General features: G+C 33.7%; 1 protein-coding gene across 2 annotated transcripts in view; it reads right to left on the bottom strand.

Annotated features, from left to right (window-relative positions):
* LOC123237015 (testis development related protein) overlaps positions 1-24,368 on the bottom strand; it is a 47,086-nt gene that overhangs the window by 3,168 nt on the left and 19,550 nt on the right. For both annotated transcript variants that reach the window (XM_044663609.1, XM_044663608.1), the window contains one exon: positions 17,562-17,621. In XM_044663609.1, coding sequence (XP_044519544.1) covers positions 17,562-17,621 — 60 coding nt within the window. The remainder of the gene's footprint in view (positions 1-17,561; positions 17,622-24,368) is intronic.

Raw genomic sequence — 24,368 nt, 5'->3', positions numbered from 1 at the left:
CTCATCATGACGCAGAGTTCTAATAGGCTATGAACATACCACATCCTATAGAATTTCTGGTAAACTGAAAAAGTTGGGAATATGGGGCTAAGAATAGACCATTGCTGCTGAGTGAATACTACTAGTTAAATTTGAAGATACAGTAAAAGTCTCCTTCTGAGGTTTTGTTTTCTATGGTCATCCTAGAGGAGCTGGAGTTTCCCCCATGGCATGCCCATTCCCAATCTCTTCTGCTTTCGCTTTCACCTTTCCACTTTCACTTTCATTTTAAAAGAAAAAAAAAATTTTTTTGAAGGGGGACAGGGAAAGCTGCAAAACACCATGTCCATAGGAGCAAGGAGAGAAAAAGACCATATATCTAGGTACCAGCAGACCACGATTTCAGTCATAACAGTAGGTCTCGGAATATATCCCCTGCCAATAAGGGGACCCTTCTGTACTTAGGACCAGAACTTTACTTATGTTGAATTTGGGAGATGGAGGCCAAAATAACTCATGAAACATGAAATATGAAAATTCATAAAGGAGGCAGAGTCAAGATAACAGGGTGGGGAAGCAACCTGGTCCAATTCTTCCAACACTCCCCTCCAAAATAAACTTTAAAATAATTCCATACATCAAATACTGGAGCAGTCAAGCCAACAGAAGGTCAAGGTTGAGACATTTTTTCCAGCCCATGACAGCTTAAAGAGGTCTGCGACACTAGCGTGAGGGCTGGCCTGGAGCACATGAACCACACACAGTTCACTAGCACTTAAGTCTGCAAAGGGGAGGGGGACTTCCTACCCTAAGAGTAAAACTAAGTATAAACTTTAAGGCATAAAAAAACCCAACAACTGTGTATTCAATAAAACAAAGGGAATAGAAAAATTAACATTCAAAACATGAGAAGAGAAGCAAGAAAAGGCATGAAAAAAAAATCATAAGGAACTTTAAATTGTATTCCTACGTGGGAAGATAATACATGTAACTCCTAAGAACTTTATCAACATTAGGCCCATTAGAAGGAGTTTCCATAGACAAAGGGCATAAGCCTGAGTCAATGATGTTGGGAAGAAGACAATCTCAAAAAAAACAAAAACAAACAAACAAAAAAAACAAATCAGAGCTTTGGAGAAAAAAGAATAGGAATAAGAAGCAATAAACCTTTTTCCCGTGGCACTTTCACAAAAATTGACTATGTATTAGAGCATAAAGACCTCGAAGACAAATGCAGAAAACCAGAATCACTAAATGTTTCCTTTTCAGACCACAATGTAATAAAATTTACATTTGATACAGAGTCTTGGGAGCATAGCTTAAAAATGCATTGAAAAGGAGCAGCAATGTGACACAGGGGATAGAATGCTAGGCCGGAAATCAGAAGAACCAGAGTTCAAATCTGACCTCAGATATTTCGTTGCTGTGTGAACTCAAACAACTAATTTAACCCCATCTGTGCTATAAGAGATAACAAGAAGAACAATAAAAAAAAATTAGAGGAAGATTTATATGAACTGAGACAAAGTAAAGTGAGCAGAACTCAGTGAACATTATACACAATAACAGAAATATTCTAACAACAATCAACTGTGAAAGACTTTAGCTACTCTTATCAATACAATGACCCAAAATAAATTCTGATGAGAAGTGCTATCCATGTCCAGAGGGAAAATTAAGAAGACAGTGCAGAATGAAGTATAATTTTTTTTTCACTTTATTTTACTTGCCCTTTTTTTGGCAACATGGATAATACAGAAATGTTTTGCATGAGTTCACATGCATAATTCATCAGGCAAAAGGAAGGGAAAGAATTTAGAACTCAAAAAAATTTTAAAGTTAAAAATAAGTAAATAAATGTAATTTTTAAAAACTCATCAAAGGGGAAGCTAGAAAGCTCAGTGTACTAAGAGCTAGGCCTAGGGACAAGAAATCCTGGGTTCGAATGTGGCCTCAGCCACTTCCTAGCTGTGTGAGTTTGGTCAAGTCACTCAACAACCCCAACTGCCTAGCCCTTACTGCTCTGTTCTGTCTTGGAACCAATACTTAGTATTGATTCTGAAAAAGAAAATAAGGGTTTGGTTCTTTTAAACTCATGAAAAACAAAGGCATGGAGAGGATATAACAGTATCTTCTTAAAAGATTAAAATATATCACTTAAAAACCGATAATAAAAAAAAGTGATATACAACAATTAAAATTTGAGCCTCAGAGTTCACTACTGTGTACCCTAGTAGGCTGTAAGCTCTATAAGGACATGGGCTATGTTTTATTTAGGTCCTTGCACATATATAGGAGCCCAATAGTTATTTGATGAATTGTTATTAGCTCTTTAGAATGTTAGCTCCTTGGGGTAAAGGGTTATGTCTTATTTCATCTTTGTTTCCCAAAGTCACAGTGTGACAGTGTTTAGTAAATATTTGTTTTGTTAAATTAAATTTGTATTATTTCATTAAATTAAATTAGTAAAACAAAGCTCATTCTAATGACTATTCTTTCAAAACTTCTTAAAAAATCAAACAATCCCAATAAGATACGACTTCATAAATAGAATTTGATCATTATGAAGATCTGAATAATCACAACTGGTTGTATACAATTCTATAAATACAGAATTTATTTAGGGGAAGACTTCTAAGTAGAATGTGAAATCCTCAGACTATTCTGCCCATAGAGTATGGTAGCACCATCTTCATTTTCATGCAACATTTTCTGCACAAAATTATAATGCTAAGAACCTGTTGAGATTCTGAAATTAATCAATTTCATGATACATATTAAGGTCTAGGTGTGTGCCTGGAGCTGAGAAGATATTTCAGGAAATAATGTGCATAGAGATGATAATTAAATTCATGGTCACCAAATGTGGTAAGTAAGGTTGGTCCTTAGTGTTGGTTTCTAGATGTATAATCAAGTCAACCAGCATTTAGTAAGTGTTTACTATGTGCCAGACACCATACTAAGCACCAGGAATACAAATACAAGAAGAAAGAAAGGTATTGTTTGGCCTCAAGAAGCTTACAAATAGAAAATGGTGTGAGGGAACTTATTGTACTATAAGAAATAATGAATAGGATTACTAGGGAGAAGCATGGAAAGACTTGACAAACTGATGCACAGTAAAGTAAGCAGAGACAAGGAAATGATATAAAAAATGAGGACAACAACAGTGTAAATGCAAAAAATAATTGAAACCACAACAAAATAAATGAAAACTTACAATTGTTAACAAGTTAATACAATTATGAATTCAAAAAAGAAATGTAAAAAGATATCTCTTCCCACTCAAATGAAATAATATTTATATAGTGTTAGGATAGTGCCTGACACAGAAAAGGCACTTAATAAATACTTAATGTACTAAATTCACAGTTATGGAACACTGAATATATTTTGTGAATTTTTTTTTGCTGTATTCCTTGGTTTTGCAGATTTTTTTCTTCTTCCTCTTTTCTTAAAAAAAAAAAATCTTTGCTATCTGGGATGGATCTCTGGGAAAGAGAAAAAAGGTAACTAGGAAAAATTTGGGGTGATATAAAAACAAAATATAACAATAGAATCTGTTTTATAAAAAACTGACAATATTTTCAAGTTCTGTCATCTAGAACTAACCTAAAAAATAAACTAGCTATAATGTAGGATCACTCCTTATACCCAATTCTGGCAGAATAGTTGCATCCAAGTAGCAAAAATATTAACAGATCATCCTATTCTAACGTTGCATTATGGGATGCAAAAGATTCTGGATTCTTGAAAATTATACTGTCAGAGCATGAAAGCTTTAAATATATTACCATCAAACATGAAATCTCTCTAAGGATTATTATTATTTCTAAGGATTATAAAAAAAGGCTAAACAATCCATAAAAAAACAATGAAGTCTTGTGTGACCCTTTCTACTTCCTTCTATAGTAATGGTGACAAAGTAGAAGAAAAGAGAGCAGAGTAAATGTGCTTATAAAATCAGTTTGCATTTAGCTTAATTGATAGTATTCTACCTTTTCCAATGACCTATTGTAAATATTATTGGGGAATGCTATCATCTTAAGCTTACCATAAATGTTCTTACCATAAATGAAACCAAAAGAACTAGAACTCTATTTTAAATACCATTCAAAATCTAAGCTGTTTCCCAGATTCACCTGTTTTTAGGAATTTTTTTTCAGAACACAAATTTTTTTTCCTACATAATTTCTACTTTGTTTCTCACAAAGCCTTTAAAAATATTAGTTTCATAGCTAGAACTGCCATTAGGGAATTATCTTCCTATGAAGAAGAATATGCTTTGTCTAGGTCAGATTAGAAAATGTGTTAATTGGCTTTTTATATGTCAATTTAATATCAAATACTTTTAAGCATAAATGACCTGCATAGATCCTTAACATTTATATATTTCTATTTGTAACATGTACTGCAGCCCTACTCTATTCATTCATCATAGCATGGAAGATGACCCTGAATTCTCAAAGCCTGTGGAAGTCATCTACACATTAGCAAGTTCTTCTTTTAAAGGAAAAAAAGATTTTTAATACAGTTCTAATGGCAGATTATAAATTAGTTAGATCTACCTTAAATACAAAGAGGGCCATTATTAGTGGACTGCACACTACATGACAGATATGCTGACCACTCAACATGTAAAAAGCCCTCAATTGTGTGTGCCCCTTCCTAGTGCTACTGTACCTATATCAGAGGTATAAGGAGGGAGAAAAAGTGTTTAAGAAATGAATGCCATGAACATAAACTGTTGATATTTTTATCTCTTTTTTAATCTCTATTTTTTAAAATTAAAAGAATTTTTCCATGATTACATTATGTTCTTTCTCTCCCCTCCTCTCAGCCCCCTCCCGTAGCCAATGAACAGTTCCACTGGGTTTCACATGTGTCATTGATCAAGACCTATTTCCATATTATTGATATTTGCAGTAGGGTGATTGCTTAGAATCTTAGAATAGAATTCCCAATCATGTCCCCATTGACCCATGTGATCAAGCAGTTGTTTTTCTTGTGTATTTCTGCTCCCACAGTTCTTCCTCTGAATGTGGCTAGTTTTCATTCTCATAAGTCCCTCAAAATTGTGCCGGATCATTGCACTGCTGGTAGTAGAGAAGTCCATTACATTCAATTGTACCACAGTGTATTGGTCTCTGTGTACAATGTTCTCCTGGTTCTGCTCCTTTCACTCTGCATCAATTTCTGGAGGTCATTACAGTTCACATGAAATTCCTCCAATTTATTATTCCTTTTAGCACAATATTATTCCATCACCAACAGATATCACAATTTTTCCTAATCTTAAGGGCATCCCCTCATTTTCCAATTTTTTGCCACCATAAAGAGTGCAGCTATAAATATTTTTGCACAAGTCTTTTTCCTTACTATTTCTTTGTGGTACAAACCCAGCAGTAGTATGGCTGGATCAAAGGGCAGACAGTCTTTTAAAGCCCTTGGGGTATAGTTCCAAATTGCTACTGTTGACATTTTTAAATGTAATATCTCTGTCCACTAAACACAAAATTGATATAAACTATAATATTATTGGCATTTTTAATATAAAAAGAAACCAAAAGATAGAAGTAAATTACATCTAAATGGAAATTGTTGGCTTCTATTTGCTCCATCCTCATTTTCTGGGAGTTTGCTGCTTGGGCAAGATTTTATACCTCTAGAGCCAAGCTGTTAATTTCCTTTCCAATTCTTTCTTCCATAACTCTCATTTCTTTTACAATTTTTATTTTTATTTATTTTTAAGCCCTTACCTTCCATCTTAGAATCAATACTGGGTATTGGTCCTAAAGCAGAAGAGTGGTAAGGACTAGTCAATGAGGGTTAAGTGACTTGCCCAGGGTCAGACAGCTAGGAAGTGTCTGAGGCCAAATTTGAACCAAGGACCTCCCATCTCTGGACCTGACTCTCAATCCACTGAGCCACCCAGCTGCCCCCTCTTATACAATTTTTAGCTCTAGCACTTTTCATTTCTTATAAGAAAACATTTTTAACTCATTTTAATTCTTGCTTCATTCCCTTCTAGAATTCTAGTAAAAATTTGAGCTCAAGTTGTATTTTCCTTTGACACTTTGCTTATTTGTTTATGGAGTCATTCTTTTCTGAGTTTGAGTCCTGATCATCACTTTTGCCATAACAGCTATTTATGGCAAGGTTCTTTTTTTTGTTTGCTCATTCTTTCTGCTGGTTCTTTTGCTGCTTTCTTGGGCTATTGAATGTTATTTCAGGATCTCAGAAGCAGACCCAGCTGCAGTCTTATCAGGGCAAAGTATCGTTGCTGCTTTTACTATGCCACTCTCCACTCCAAGAATTCTGAACTCTGCTATTTCCTGATCTGTATTTGGAGCTGAGTAACAGTTGATTATTTTGTTAGATTTAGCCACTGGCTCAGTAAGACAGGTTCTTTTTGGGGTGATGCCTTCCCTGGTTATTTCCTCTGCAGGCTTCAGACTGGGCTAGAAGCTATAAGTGATATATTGTTCCTGAGGTCTGGTACTACTGCTGCTTGCTTCTGAACTTGTTCCTTCTCAAGTTACACAGCCTCAGGCCTTCAACAGCTACTTATGACAGAAAGCTAACCCTGGGTATAAGTACTTGCTTCTGTTTGGTCAGGACCTGTGCCCCAGAATTGAATAATGTGTGTCAAAGCTGCAGATTCTACCTCTTCCCTCTGTGGTGCGCCAGTATGGGTCTGGATCTCCTGTTGTCCAAGTACACAGTCTTTCTATGGGCACCAGAGTGCTCAGAGTGGTTACTTCTGACAAGATCCCCACCCCAGGGTCCTTTGAATTTTCCTTGGACTTCCCCAACAGGTTTGGCCTGGCATTCTCTAGATCTCTTTGGAGTAGTCTTTGGTTTTGCTTTGTTTTAGAGAGAAATGGGGAAGCTCCAAAAACAGGACAGGGAAAGGAGAATGAACTTGGTTCAAATCTTAAGTCTGCTAGTTACTTCTTATATCACTTTAGGCAAGTTACTTAAAGCTCTCTGTACCTTTCTGTTTCAGGGAATCAGGAAAGCTATTTTTAAAGAAAATAAAATTTAATTTAAAAATAAAATCATTAAATTAATAAGTATATAAAATTATAAATAATAAACTAATAAAATTTTAATTTAAAAGAAAAATTTTAAGGAGATAGTACTTGAAGTGCTCTTGAAGGGAATTAGCTGCCTGAAAGCTCTATTTGAAAGAGGAGAAAGAGTAGAGGCAATGAGAAAAATTAGAAAAATTTACCTGAAAGCTAATATTAGATGCTGAAGGAAATCCAAGTAATAATAGCTCATAATCATTTATTGCTTTGGCTTTTCTCACTTAGCTTGGATATAAACATATTAGTAAATTTTTAACTAGGCTCATATTCTGAATTTACACTTTTCATCTCAGAGCATCTACTTACTTGAAGAGCAACTTTGTTTACTTTACCATCAAGAAATGCCACAAAATTCTACAATTTTGCAAGTTGAGCATGAATTGTACTGGATTAATATTTATTAAAAGGGAACTCAACATCAATAAATATTTTTATAAAATGATAGCTGTAAGTTAGTAGGCCAAATCCTTCAAAAGAGAATTACAAAAAAATATTCCCAACTAATGAATTTGCTAACAGTTCTTCTGTGAGACTAGATGTTTACTTATATATTCACACAACCTCAGTTTTAAAAATAATTAGGCTAGCAAAACTTCTATTTCATACATAAAAAAGATTATTCTTCTCTTCATTCTAAGTCCTTAGAATCTAGCATCTGAATTTTGTCTATAACATTCCGAAGATAAATCAGAAATAATTTGCTAATTCTATCCCTCTCCAAAAATTTTTCTCAACGAATAACTGACTATCCAAATTAGTTTTCTTCTAGTACTTTTCCTACAAATAATTGTAATATATTGAAATATAGTATATGTATTTATGTATTATATTATGTATATACATATATATTTATGTATGTATATACAAATATATGTAATAATTGAAATTACTGAAGTTCCTGGAACATCTACTTAAAGTAACTAACTACTATGGGAGAGCAAAAAGTGTCTCTAGAGCAGCTCAATACAAAAATTACTATTTAACTGCCAGGCAAATCTAGAACAAAGATGGGATATATTTTTTTTCAAAGAAATGGTGATGGGCAGAGCCAACATAGCAGAGTAATGACACAATGCAGCGAGCTTTTCTCCACAAACACTTGCTAATGAATCTAGAAAATGCACGAGGACTGAATCCTGACGGAAAAATGAAGCAAAAATCACACCGAATCCTTTGGACATACTGGAGATGGAGTCAAGCCAAAAGCATGTTGCATGAGGAGCTTGTCACCACCTAAGGAATAACTGTGCCAGGGAAAGGGTTGCAGACACACACTGAGGCAACCCCTCACCTACCGTGAAGGACTGTGACAGGGAAAGAAGTTAATTGGTAGTTTTGTTGCCCATTATCCAGTCACAGGTTGTAGAAACAATAAGGCAGAGTGAAAAGTGGACTTGCTTATGACAATGGCATTCTTGGGTAGGGAGGCCTTGGATGGTGTATAGATAAAGGAGCAAGTTCAGAAGCCAGAAAGCAGTGGTATGGTCCAAATCTAAGACAAAAACCTGCTTCTCACTTCCAATGACTAGTCCAGTCTGTAGAGGAATAACTAGAGCAGGAATCCAAGACCAAGGAAAAGCCTAAAATTTTACCGTACTGAGTCAACAGAACTTTCCAGCCAACTGACAGAGGTGGAGTACAGCAGCATTCTACTCTTGCTCAGACCCAAAGTCAGATCAGGAATTTGCAAAGCTCAAACCAGAGGGGCAGCAACTAAACTTAAACTTGGATCTGACCACTCTGAAAACACTAAAAGCTTACAGGTTTCCCAGCCTATCCTTGATATCCTAGAATAAGATAACACTTGATAACCCAAGAAAGCAGTAACAGAACAAACAGGGACAGGACTTTCCCTTCTGAGGTACAGCAGAGCCCAGCCCTAACACCAAAGCTGAAGACAAACCAAAAAAGAAGCTAACCATAATGAGCTATTATGATGGCAGAGAAGCTCAAGACAAAAAGCAGGCCTACAAATATCTACAAGTATTACTTCAGAGAAAAGGGCAGCTTGGACACAAACTCAACCAAATTTCCTGGAAGAGATGAAGCAAGTGTTAAAAAAGAGTCAGAAAATGTTTTTATAAAGGGAATTGAGAAGTATGTGAGGGAAAAAAAAAGAAAAAAGAATTGAGAGCTATGGAAGAAAGAATAGTAATGGAATTAATAGTTTGGCCCAAGAGATATACAATCTTGCCCAAGCAACAAATTCCTTGAAAATCTGAATGGACCAAATGCAAGCTAGTTACTCCATGAGGAAACAAAAAACATCAATATAAAATCAAAAGGCTGAAAAAATCGAAATGAAATGTTTCTCATAACAAAAACAATTAACCTAAAAATGGATCAAGAAGAAAAAAATTAAACAATCATTGGAGAAGTTGAATGCCAAGGTCAGAAAACACCTAGACATCATATTTCAAGAAATCTTAAAAGAATACTACCCAAATTTCTCAAAAGCAGAGGATAAAGTAGAAAAAGAAAGAATCCACTGGTCAACTCCTGAAAGAAAAACCTATTATGAAAACTCCCAGAAAGATCATAATCAAATCTAGAACTTCCAAGCTGGAGAAAAAAACTGGAAGTTGCCAGAAAGAAAGAATTTAAAGCCTATAGAGCCACAGTAAAGAATCACATACAAATTAATAGCCACCACTATAAAAAAGCAAAGAACTTAAAATATGATATACCAGAAGGCAAACTTACCCACAAGCAAAACTTAGTATAAAAATATGGAAGAAAAATGGAACTTTAAATGAAAAAAAAGACGACCAAGCACTTCTGATGAAAGGGCCAGGGGTGTGGAGAAACTTTAAAGTATAAACATAGGAGTTAAGAGAAACATAAATAGTTAAATATGAATAAATTTTTATAAAGGATCAAACAAGAGTAAACTGCTTAACATTAATATATAGGAAGATTGTGTATACATACATACATACATACATACATACATATATATATATATATGTAGAGAGAGAGAGAGAGAGAGAGAGAGAGAGAGAGAGAGAGAGAGAAGGTGGCAGTAAAAGCAAAGCAAACGCAAGCAAAATTTAAAAGAAAAATATGGATAGGACACAGATTCTGGAAGAGCTCAAAAAAGACTTCAAAAACCAATTAAGAGAGGCAGAGGAAAAGTGGGGAAGAGAAATGGAAGAAATCAAAGAGCAAAGGAGCTGGATTTACAACCAAGAATAACATACCCAGCAAAGCTGAGCAAAATTACACAAGGAAAAAAATAGTATTTAAACAAACTAAAGGAGTTTCAACTATTCTTGGGGAAATAAACAGAACTCAGTATAAAATTTACTCTATAAGAATCATAAGAAGGTAAACATCAAAAAACAATTATATAGGAACCGACAAGGTGAAATTGTTTACTTCTTATGTGGGAAAATGTTGTCTATAAGAATGATAATTAAGAATTAAATCATTATTATTAAGAATGATACTACTTAGGAAGTTTGAAAGAACATACATAGATGACTTGAGATCAAATTGAATATAATGGAATAAGCTAAAAATAGCAATAAAATTAGGTAGGAAGATGTAAAATGGAATAATGATCTCATATAAATGACACATCACTGGGAGATTGTCACAGAGAAAGGGAGGAATGTGTGGACGACTGGTGGTACTAAAACACTGTACTCATCAGATCTGGGTTAAAAAGAGAACATATACAACTAGAAGGGTAAAAGTCTTCTCAATATACAGAGAAGCAGAAGAGCCTAAGGGACTATGATAAGGGAATAGAGATCATGAGAAAAGAGGGCAAGAGGATAAGAAAAGAGAGGGATTCCTGAAAGAGGTACGTATCAAGAAAAAGGAAGGCAAGGTGAAGGGATAAAGGAGGGGTCTCTCCAGAAAAAAAACAAGCCATAAATAAACTTCCAAAAAACCCAACAGGACCAGATAGATTCACAAGTGATTTCCTCCAAACATTTAAAGACCAATTATTCCAACATTAAATTATTGGAAATAACAGATAAAACTCCTTTCATGAAACAAATATGGCTGATACCTAAACCAGGAAGAGCAAAAACAAAGAAAGAAATTTTGAACCAATTTCAATTATTAAAACAGATGCAAAATTCCTTAATAAATACTAGCTAGGAGACTACAACAGTATATCACAAAGATATGTGACCAAACAGGACTCATATCAGAAATGGTTTAAAGGAAGCAATGGTTCAATAATAAGGAAAACAATTAACATAACTTTTTACATTGTTATGGGTAATATTGGTCTTGTATGGGGTTTGGATATTGATAACCAAATGATACTGATCAAGTGGTAGATATAGGCTAAAGCTGTTTGGGTAACCTAGTTAAAGGCCGCGGATGAACTGGCCGAACACAGCTTAATCCAATATTTACTTATTTGTAACTATGAGAGGCAGGAACAGGATAAAAAAGGTAGGAATAAAGCAGGAAATATCTTACCCTAATATTAATATTTCTAACTAAAACCCAGAACCCAAACTGCTCCTCACAGAGTGTCTTCTTTGTCTACCAGATGGACACCATGCTTTCATACACTGAGACTGACTATAACTGCCTTCCCAAAAAGCAAATCTTATTTCTGCTGGCTCTTTAAAGAGTCCTCAGTCCAATTTCCAAGGCTTCTCCTTAAAGACTACAGCAAACATTCTGTGGCTGTTCTCTGTCTTATAGAAAACAGTATTCAAATTACAATTCTATCTCTGGCCTACATCTCTGCTTCTAATTTGACTAGATAGCTAATTAATAACTAATTAAAATCAACAATATTAACAACAAAAAATAATAAAAATCATATTATAACATATAGAAAAAGCTTTTGACAAAATATAACATTCACTCCTATTAAAAACAATGGAAAGTATATGTATAAATGGAGTTTTTCTCAAAATGATATGAGGCATCTACCTAAAACTGCCAACAAGTATCATTAGTAAAGGGGTAAGCTAGAAACCTTCCCCATAAGATCAGAAGTGAAGCAATATTGTCCATTGTCACCAATATTATTTAACACAGTATTACAAATGCTAGCAATAGCAATAAGAGAAGAAAAAGAAATTGAAGGAATCAGATTGGGCAAAGAGGTAAAATAAAACTCTTTTTTGTAGACAATATGATGGTATATTTGGAAAATCCTAGAAATTCAACTAAAAAGGTTGAAACTATCAATAATTTTAGTAAAGTAGCAGGGTATAAAATAAGCCCACATAAATCATTAGGATTTATAGGATATGTCCTATAAAAATGTAAGAAATATTAATTGTTCATGGATGGGCAAAGCCAATATATTAAAATGCGATTTATAGGATATGTCCTATAAGAATGTAAGAAATATTAATTGTTCATGGATGGGCAAAGCCAATATATTAAAATGATAATCTACCTAAACTAGCCTGCCTATATTAATAATACTATCCCAATCAAGTTACCAAAAAATTAGCTTAAGTTAGAAAAAAAATTTAATTTATTTGGAAGAACAAAAAGATCAAGAATTTCAAAAGAATCAATAAAAAAGATGTAAAGAAAGGAGGTCTTAGCAGTACCAGATTTAAATTATATTATAAAGCAGTAATAATGAAAACTATCTGGTTCTAAACAATAGAAAGGAAGATCAGTGGAACAGAACAGACATATAACAAACAGTAGTAAAAAATTATTGTAAACTGGTTTTTGACAAAAGTATAGATCCAGGCTTTTGGGATGTGAAATCACTATCTGGTAAAAATTTCTGGGACAACTAGAAAGTAGTTTGGCAGAAATTAGGTATAGACCAATATACCATCTACTAAGATCAAAATGGAGACATGAACTAGACATAAAAGGTGATAGCATAAGCAAATTAGAACAACAGAAAACATTACACATCATGATTTATGAATAGGAGAGGAATTTATGAGTAATCAAGAAATGGAGATTATGAGATGTAAAATAAATAATTTTGAGCACATTAAATGGAAAGTTTTTGTACAAATAAAACAAATATTGTCAAGATTAAAAGCAAAAAAATTGGGAAAAATTTTCACTCTCAGAGATTTCATATCTAAAATATATAAAAAATACTTTGTTTAATTTACAATAAGAACCATCCTCCAAATGATAAATGGGCAAAAGATATGAATAGACAAGTTTTTGGATGGAGAAATCAAAGTTATAGATGAGTATGAGAAAAAAATGCTCTAAATCACTACTGATTAGGGAAATGCAAACCATAACATTTCTGAGATGTTATCTCACACCCATCAGACTGACTAAAAAGACAAAAGAGAAAAATGACAAATGTTGTAAGAGATGTGGAAAAGTGAGGACATTAATGAATTGTTGGTAGAACTGTGATCTGATCCAAACACCGTGAAGAGAAACTTGGAATTACACCCAGGGTTATAAAACTGTTTATACCCTTTAATCGAGCAATACCTTTGCCGTCTGTTTTCAAGGGGAATCGGGGAAAAAGTAAAAGAACCTTTATCTTCCAAAATATTTACGCTAGTTCTCTTTGTGTTAGCAAAGAAGTGGAAATTGAAGGGATGTCTACAAATTGTGGAATAGCTAAACAAATTGAGGTATATGATTATAATGAAATACTACTGTGCTATAAGAAAAAAATAAGCCAAAAAAATTTTTTTAACTTGGAAAGAACTACATGGGATAATGAAGAGTGAAATGAGTAGAACCAAAAGGACATTATATACAACTACAGCTTTAATATTGGAAGAATTAATTTATAAATGTTCACCTCCAGAGAATTAACTGAAAAGTGAAAAATGTTTTTATGGAATAAAGCCTTCTTTGTCACAGGGAGGGGCCGAAATATCTGGAAATAAATTCTATTAATATCTTTTAATTGTACCAACATATAATCTGGAAAAAAATTAAAAGCTAGTAATTTTTTTAAGTGCATGGCCAATGTGGACATTTGTTTTAATAGACACATGGTAATGGGTATTGTTTTTCTTGTATTCTTAATGGAAACGTGGGTAAACAGGGGAAAAAAAAGATTCATCATGGGCTGATTAAAATGAAATATTAAAAAAAAAGAAAAGAAAACTCGGGAACTCTATTCAACACAATGACTAATCACAATGCCTGAGAAATAATGATGAAAAATACTGCCCATCTCCTGCCAGAGATGATGGACACAAGACTTAAGAGTGTAGATTGAGATATATTTTTTCAGATAGAGCCAATGAGAAATTTTGTTTTGCTTGACTATACCTACTTATAACAGTTTTCTCAATGCTGGGGGTAAAGGGGTGAGGAGAAGGAATGTGAGAGGAAAAAAAAGGTTGATTTTTGAAAATAAAATGATAGAGTTTAAATGCAATAATGTAATGAATGTTGTTACATAGTTAAAAGATTTAGTAAGACACAAAAGGAAAAAAAGATGACTGCTCCTGAACTGTTTTCCCAGTGGTATTTCTCTGTCCTAGTATGTTCAATCTCTTTGGAGCCCTTAAATGCAATCTCAACTATGTATATGAGGTAAAATTATTGAGGCCATAATGAAAATCCTGAATAATCTCTAAGTAACAGAGAAATTTTGGTCAAATTAATGGATGAAAAACACAAAGACTAATATTCTAAACCTCTATACACTTTAGGATAACTAAAATTACACAATAATCTGAATAATTTATAAAATGAAAGAGCTGTTTTTATTTTCCTAACAGTTTTCTGAATGTATCTCTATTAGCCTTAATCTTAAATTATTAAATAATTTCTGTGATTTAGATGTGGCAAGTTCAAATCCCAATTGTTTATTATCTCATGTGACCTAGGGCAACTAGTTCAATTTGGGAGGGCCTCAGTTTCCTCTTTTGTAAAATGATAGGGCTGAATTTGATGATCTCAAAGGTCACTTCTAGCTCTAAATCTTTTATGTTAATTTTGTAAAATGGAAAAATGGGAACAGAATGTAACATTAACTTCTCACTAAATTAATAAGGGCAACAAAAGCTACCTAAAAAGCTGGCAGATGGCATGTACTGCAAATTTTATCAAGGTTGATCTAAGTAATGTAAGGGGGCCTTTAAATATTCCTCTGCCTTGTTCTTCCATCTGATAAATACACTACTGTTTACCATGGAATAAAGTTATATTGAAATTCCAGAAGCTCACAGTTAACCAATATATAATACAATGGGCTTAGCTATTTACTTAATTAGATTTAGAACTGGAACAAAGTTGGGAACCATAGTAACTTCCACTTTTCTTCCTTATCCCTGAGCAGTAACATACAGTAAAACCAGTGTTCTAAATTGTAATATTAGCATTATGCACTAAATTTTGCAAAGATTGCTAGCATTCAGGTTGAAGAACAGTTTGTACCACAAGTCAATTTAAAAAATTTAATATCCTGTACAGAATTTTTCCCCCATGAAAAAATAGCCTCTGGGAAACTTCAAATGATCTTCAAACTAGCTGGAAAAGGGTAAAGGGTAATGAGAATGCTATGTGAAATTACTTTGAAAATATAAATGTAAGTTACTAAACCATTATTATTAATATTCTTCATAAAATTCATGTAAACCAAAGTAAAAACATTTCTGAGTATGTAGAGCTGTATTATACCTCAGATATTTGTTCATCAGTATTTTCATATCACTTTATTAAGTATGTACTAGGTACTTTTTTCTTTTAAATACTATTAGTTGACCTAATTACAATTACTTATTCACACTAATTAAAGAAAACAAAGATGTGCATGATTCAAAACTAACAAATTGTACAATCCAGGTATAAAAACTATATCATAATCTCATTCTTGGATAATGCTTTAAAGTTTGCAAAATGCTTTCCTCATAACAACCCTACAAGAAAGAATAAATATTATTACCTCCATTTTACAAATAAAGAAACAGAAGTTGACCAGACTTAACTGACTTCCCAAGAGTTATAGTGCCAATAAGCATCTAAGCTGGGATTTGAATCCCTGTCTTGTGTTCAGTACCAGTTTCCACTAAACTAGGTTGTCTCCCTAAGCCAAGTTACTGCCATATTATCCTGACCTCTCTGGCAAATCTCTATCAACTTCAAGGTAATGGGCTACACATAAAGACAATATAAAAGAAAATAAACCACTATTTTAGAACCAAAAAGCACTTCAGACATTATTATTAAAGTAATATTGAACAATAAAGTAAAAATATGGGGTAATTTTCAGCCAACTCAAATGTTTTTGAAAAGAATAATTTTTGCTTTACTTTCAGGGAAATGTTATTTCATTTTTGTTTGAATTGTCCAGAAATTGCCTCAATTTCCCACTTCACTTTGTATATGTAAACATAACAATAAAAAAAAATACTGTTTGGGAATCATCTAGAAGTGAGAGTAGGAATTCTTACTTGAATTACAGCAAATTATTCACCTTTCAGTACTGATTTTATTAAAGAGAAAAAGTGAGATACTAGTAATGAAATACTGGTTTATTTGCATTTATCTGTTAGTAGAAACATATTAGAATAATACAACATGCTTTAATTTGTGATATATTTTTCTCTCTTCTATTTTATTTTAATCATAGGACAAATGGTCAAAGAATATGAACAAGCAGTTTTCAGATGAAGAAATTAAAACTATCTTTAATCATATAAAAAATGCTCTGAATCACTATTAATTACAGAAATGCAAAATAAAACAAAGTACTACCTGACACCTATCAGATTGTCCAATATGACAAAAACAGAAAAAGATAAATGTTGGAGGGGATGTGGGAAAACTGGGAAACTAATACACTGGTGTTGGGGCTTTCTGGAGAGCAATGTGGAACCATGCCAAAAAGACCATAAAACTGTGCATACCCTTGGACCTATTTGCACAAAAATATTTATAGCAGCTTTTTTTGTGGTAGCAAAGAATTAAAAACTGAAGAGATGCCCATCAATTGGAGAATGGCTGAAAATACTGTGCTATATGATTATTGTACTATTGTACCATAAGAAATAACAATTAGCACAATCACAAAAAAGGTTGGAAAGACTTCTATAAAGTGATGCAAAGTAAAGTAAGCAGAACCAGGATGTTGTTAAGAGCAATAACGTACAATGATCAACAGTAAATGACAAGTATTATCAGCAGTGCTATGCTCCAAGACAACTCCAAGATATTAATAATGAATAGAAGAACTTATGGAGTCTGACCACAGACTGACACATACTACTTTTCACTTTTTTCCTTCTTGAATTTTTCTCTAGTAAAAGTGATATGTCATCTCTCACAACCTGAGGGGCATGGAAATATGTACTGCATGATAGAACACATACACAACCTGCATCATATTACTGTCTGGGGGGGTGGGGGGGGGGGCAGGGTGAGAGGGCAGGAGAGAACATAGACCAGAAAACATCAGAAAATAATTATTAAAATCATTATTTACATGCAATCTAGAAAAAAATATAAGTTTTTTAAATAAAGAAACAAAGTGATACTAAAAATAAAGACCAGGACAATAAACATCAAGCAAAAAGGGAAAGCAAATATGCAAATGCCTACCTTTGTGGCAAGTTGAGACACTGAGGAGGTAATTTCATCTTGAAGTAACTGGTCCTTGTTCTTAAAAGAAAAATTTTTTAAGTCAGAAAAATGAATAAGAAAAAATGATTTATTAAATAAAAAGTAAATAAAAATATTTATTAAATTTCCTAAACTTAATAATAAATTCCATCACAACAAATTCCTTAGGAAATTCTATTTTTCTTTGTGAAAGAAATTTGTTAAAATCATGACATTAAAAAGCTAAGAACATAGTTGTCATAATCATAAATATTTACCCAGATCTACACAATGGATATAGAATTGTGTAAGTTTCATAAACATGCAACTTTTCCATAAGTAGTCAGGAAATGTCATTTATAGGAAAGATTTAACACCTTTGTATTTTAATACTTGTTGTTGAGCCATTTCCAAGACCAACTGTTCATAACCCCATTTGGAGTTTTCTTGTCAAAGATATTGTAGTGGTTTGCGCCTTCCTTCTTCAGCTCATTTTATAGATAAATAAACTGAGGCTGGCAAGGTTAAGTGGCTTGCCCAGGGTCTCATAGTTAGTGTCTGAAGCTGGATTTGAACTCATGAAGAAGATAAGTCTGGTTAGGACCCTTAAAAGTGACTGAACCCATGGAGATTGTAGGTCCAGACAAGATGGAACCATCTAAGACAGACCTATAGGTGACTTCATAAGGAAATGGAAGGACTGAGGAACCTGGTTCCAACTCTAGGGTGCTCTAGGAAGCCTGAAATCAATGCAGTCTTTGGTAGGGGAGACCTAAAACCAGCATTATCTCCTCAAGACCTGTCACTAAGAGACAAAGATAGCTCCCTTTGGTGAATGAAAGGAGACAGAGAGACAAACAGAATTGAAAGCTCCTGGGCAGCCTATGCCTGGAGGACCTTCAAAAGATATGAGGCTAAAAAGATTAATGATTAGAAAGAATAAAGTTAACTCTTAGTAGAAGGTGAGAGAAAGAGAAAAGGAAGAGATCTTGGTTTACATAAACCCAGCAGGACTGAAGACATGGCCTCAACAATCCCATCTAGAGCTTTTTTAAGGCATATTTCTAATCATCCCATCCAAGTATCTGGGAGGCATCAGAATTTGGCTCTAGCACAAAGTCACAAATCGAGATACAAATAACAAGGAAAGTTCTAATACAATGAAAAAATACGCAAACTCAAATGGAAAATACACATTCTAAAAACAGTGCATAATCTAAAAAAATAAAATGCAGAAAAGAGAACCCAATGATTCAATGAGACATCAAAAAAAATTATAAAGTCAAAAGAGTAAGACCTAAATGAAGAAATATATATATATAAAATAATAAATCTTGAGGAAAGGATAGACAGATGAAAACAGCAAGCAGAAAACTCCTCAAATAGTGCATATTCTAGGAGCATCTGGGTGGCTCAGTGGATTGAAAGCCAGGCCCAGAGACAGGAGGTCCTGGGTTCAAATTTGACCTCAGACATTTCATAGCTGTGTGACTCTGGGCAAGTCACTTAACTCCCATTGCCTAGCCCTCATTACTCTTCCTGCCTTGGAACCAATACACAGTAGTGATTCTAAGATGGAAGATAAGGATTTTTTTTTAAAGTGCACATTCTAAAAAATATAATGCAGGAAAGAGAATTCGATGATTCAATGAGACATACAAAAATATTAGAATAAAGTCAAAATACTGGAAAATTATAAGATCATGCAAGGTATCCCCTATAAAAACTTACCTGGAAAACAAGATGAGAAATAATTTAAGAATCATCAGGATCCCTGAGCTGTGTGATCATATTCATATCATATGGAAATCATTTCAAAGAAAATAAAACTGCCCAGAATCCAGAGGGCAAAGTGAAAATAAAAAGGAATCCACTGGTTACCTCTTAAAAGAAAACTGAGACTGAAAGCACCCAGAAAAGTAATTTTTCCAAATGCATTGCTTACACAAATAAAAATATTGTTAGAAGTTATAGGGTTCAGGGGCAGCTGGGTAGCTCAGTGGATTGAGAGCCAGGCCTAGAGACAGGAGGTCCTAGGTTCAAATCCGGCCTCAGACACTTCCCAGCTGTGTGACCCTGGGCAAGTCACTTGACCCCCATTGCCTACCCTTACCAATCTTCAACCTATAAGTCAATACACAGAAGTTAAGGGTTTAAAAAAAAAAAGTTATAGGGTTCAAACACCAAGGAATGACAGGCAAAATCACGTAACTCTATTGTAACAAAATGCCAAAATATTTGGAATACTCAAGAATTCAAGGGAAAAAAGATTTGCAATAAAAAAAATAACTTGCAAAACTGAATATAATTTTCCAGGGAAAGAAGTGGACCTATTATATATAGCATGGAAGATTTTGAAACATTCTCTCCCTTCCCCCCACCCACCCCCGCCTTCCTTTTAGAAATGCTTACCTTCCGTTTTAAAATTGATACCAAGCATCATTTCCAAGGCAAAAACAGTACTTATGGCTAGGCATTTGCAGTTCAAGTGATTTGCCCAGGGTCACAAAGCTAGAAAGCGTCTGAGACAACATTTGAACCCAGGATCTCCTGTCTCCAGGCCTTGCTCCTCTGTCCACTGAACCACCCAGCTACCTCTCTTTGAAATAGGCATTAGTGAAGAGGCTGATCACTCCAAGCTTGTGGGAGAGCTAGAGAAAAGGCTCTGGGGTAGGAAAGAGAATGTAGCTGGATTGCAGAGTACAAAAACTGGAGATGCAGGAAAGGACCAAGTTATATAAAGCTTTAAAGGACAAAGGATTTATATTTGATCCTGGAGGTAAGATAAGGAGCTATTGGAGCTCATTGGGCAAGTGGAATAATGTGGTTAGACTTATAACTTTAGAAAAATTACCTTGGCAGCTGAATGCAAAACTGATTAGTAAGGAAGAAACTTATAGCAGACCAAATAAAAGGCTACTGTAATAGTCCAGGTGAAATGATAAGAGCATCTGTATGAGCAGAGGGGACCGTATTAAAGGAGATATTACGGTAGAAATATTTTGGAAACAGAATGAATACATAAGATGAAAATGAGAGTTAAGGATGAAACGGAGATTGTAACCCTGGGTAGCTGGGGAAAAGGTGATACTCTCACTAGTTATAAGGGCATAAGGAATGGGAAGAGTTAGGAGGAGGGAATACAGGAAATATGAATTCTGTAGATAGATAAGATAGAGCTGGATATTATCTACATAAAGATGATCACTGAACCTATTTGGAACCAGTAAGATTAGGAAGTGAGATAGCATACAGTGAAATGAGGAGGGCCAGGACAGAACTTTAATAGACACATATAACTAGTATGCATGGCATGGATTAAGAATCAGCAAAGGATGGAGGCAGCTAGTTAGTAGATAGAGAGCCAGATGGTCCTGGATTCAAATATGGCCTCAGACACGTCTAGCTCCAGTTAAGCTAGTCACTTAACCCCCATTGCCTAGCCCTGACCACTCTTCTGCCTTGGAACCGATACACGGTACTGATTGTAAGATGGAAGGTAAGGTTTTGTCAAAAAGGAAGGAAGGGAGGGAGGGAGGGAGGGAAGAAGGGAGAGAGGAAGGGAAGAAGGGAGAGAGAGGAAAGAAGGGAGAAAGGAAGGCAGGCAATCTAATAATGGGGTACAATCTAATCAGTGAACTAAAATAATCCCTTCCCTCAAAATTGTTTTATTTGTTCTATTATGCTTAGAAACACTGAAAAAGAAATTTGGTTCCAAACCTAAATGCATAATTCTTAAAATCAGTGGACATAGGTAGCTGTTTTAAAGAAAACTGGCTTTACAGTCAACCTTGCTGACATGCATACCTTAAAAAGCTAAAGATGAAGAGTCCTTCAAGTAATTTAAAAAAAAAAAAAAGAGGTGGGAAAAATCATCTGAATTCTTTACTAAAGGTCTGCATAAGAAGGTGAGAGAAAGAAATGTCCTTATTTTCCAAGGGCACCAAAAGGTTTCCTGAAAACATATTAGTCAAAATTTTTATTTTGAATAAGCTGAAAATGAAGCATTCTGTAAATACTGATATTCAATGAGGAAAAAAAATGACAGTAACTTGTGACCAGAACTAAATAATTTTGAACTTTATTGGGACATTTAAATTTTATTGATATTTAGCTTACCACAATGCCCTCTCTCCCTACACTCCAACTTAGACTTAAAATTTCAAATATGTATATATAATTTAACTAATAGGGACTACAAGTTTAAGAATTTTATCTTTGTACACAACAACAAAATAATTCTATCCTAAAACATTTTCCACTAACTCAGGTATTTATTGCTTATTTTTTAAAATATCTACAATGAGAAAAAAAAAAAACCTTTCTTTAAAAGAAGCCTTGATTCAAATAAGACCAGTCTTTATTATGACTTATACTAATCCAAGAGAATGTGAGATTATGGGCAGAACCTATTTAAGTTTTTGAGCTTGTATCCTCAGCCTCTACTCAGGACAAAGTCTGCATGTTTTAAGCATTTAATAATTATTTACTGATTGATTAATGACTGAGTGAGATTAAACATCTCTTGAACTGGACTATTTCCATGAATTTTTCCATAGTTCTCTTAAAAAAAAATCACCTTACTTACATTATATCTTCGTTTTCAGAAGTTAGCTTACAGGAAAAGTATAGCTAAATAAGGGTGAAATACTGATTCTAGAGTGAGGATCCAGGTTCAAATTCCCTTTGTAATGTTTAACGGCTGTTTGATCTTTTGGTAAATCATTTTACCTCCTCAGATCTCAGTTTCCTTATCTACAAAATGAGGGAGTTGAACAAGAGAGTCAACTGAGATCCCTACCAGTGGTAAATCTACAATCTAATGACATTATGTAGTTTTTCAAAGTACTATACCATTTTATAAAAAAAGAAAATTTTCTTCTAAGTAACTATCTTTCTATATGCATAAGCAACATTGGTTAATACTGACATCCTAGGGAAGGGATATGATAAAGTTAAAAGCATGTATTATCCTCTGTTCCATCTTCAATTAACTAACATTTCAATAAACCAGAGAGAGTTTTTAATAATATTTAGCAAATATAAAGCAGCAAAAAGTAAATCAAGTGATATTTCACAAGAAAAAATAGTTAATAGATCTAAGGACAGAAAGAACACAGGAAATATGGCCTTGGCTGGTAAGGAAAAAAAAAATCCAAGAATTTTAGTTTTTTATGTACACTTAAACTTTCTACCCTAAGTGGTCTATCACTAAATAACTGTGCATCACTGAGCAATTACTTCATTTCCCCAAGTCTCATTTTCATCACTTGGAAATTAGGGGAACTAGACTATATGATGACCAAGATTCTTTCCTACTCCATAATTTACAACTATTCTAAATTTACACAAATATGGAAAATATAATGTCCATATAATTTTGTGGGGAAAGGATTTGTCTTTAAAGTTATTAAATTAAGGTTGTTTTTAAACTCACTAACTAAATGAAATGGGTCATCTATTTTAATAGCTTTAATAATTTATTTCATAATGATGATGAAAAGTTTGATCTGCAGTTCAATTTTCTTCTTATAATCAAATGATGGCAAATAAACTTTACAACTGCACATTTATATCATCTACAATTTTTGTAGATTTCAAATAAAGTTCGGTCTACCATCTTTTTTTTTTTTTAATTTAACCCTTACCTTGTCTTGGAATCAATACCAAGTAAAGGGCTAGGCAACTGTAGTTAAGTTTCTTGCCCAGCATCACATAGCTTGTCTGAGATCAGATCTGAACCCAGAGCCTCTAGGCCTGACTGCATCCACTGAGCCACTTCATGCCCCCTCAATCCACCACCTTTGATAATGACATAAACTATTTACAACTCTACTCCTTTATATACTCAACCACTTACTCATGCTGATTTATGTTATCAGGCATCATTTCATGATACTGACTAGGGACCACAGCTGACAAAACCATTAGTTTTGTCTTATTTCTTAGACTAAATATTACTCAATGTTCAATAGTACAAAATTTCTGTCCTTTAAGTAACAATCTGGGGGAAAAAGTTAATTTTTCACTATAGACTCAGGAATGAATGCCAAGGAAGAAGATTAAGACTACTTTCTGTTTGTGGCTTCTATGTATTTCCAGTCCCAGATTTTAAAATTCAAATAATTTCACAGTTGTCTTTTTTAAAAATAAAACTTCCACTTGAAGTCTACTTTTAAAAATACTTTTTTATTTGTCCCATTTAAAGTTCAGTTTTGATGCAACTTAACAGACTAACCTACCCATATGAGTTTTTATTATCTGGAATAATGTTTCAAAATTTAGCATATAACTTTCGTTTTAAAAGTTACATAGTTGGCACAAGTAACTGTCCTTTGAATACATCATTTTTGGTAATAGAAATAAAAATGTTAAAAAACATTTAAAAATGCCTACTCTTAGTAAAAGTACCTAAAGCAACCTAGTCATAACATTCCTTAGAAACAAATAAATGGTCTTTTGTTTAACAATCTTGTAAAAGGATGAAAAAGAATTAATTAGACAAGTACATTGAAGAATCCTTTTAAATCCAGGAATACCACCTTTAAGTACTAAGTCAAATGTTTTAAAATTTCAATTTCATTATATAGACTCTCCAATAAAACCCAGATTAACCAAAAGAAGCAGAGTTGAGATGACAAAAACACCATTACTTTGAGGGAAAGTGCTTTTATCTGGAGTCTAAAGAATTTTCAAAAATTACTCAGTACATCAATCCTCACTCTTTAGGGATAAATTAGAATTTGATTATTGGTTAAATATTGCTTAAGATATCTAGGGTTAATATCTTGGAAGCAATTTGCAATC

This window comes from Gracilinanus agilis, chromosome 2 (assembly GCF_016433145.1).
Source record: "Gracilinanus agilis isolate LMUSP501 chromosome 2, AgileGrace, whole genome shotgun sequence".
NCBI classification, from domain to species: domain Eukaryota; kingdom Metazoa; phylum Chordata; class Mammalia; order Didelphimorphia; family Didelphidae; genus Gracilinanus; species Gracilinanus agilis.
Note: the sequence above shows the minus strand (reverse complement) of the source record. Positions and strands in the feature narration are given on the sequence as shown.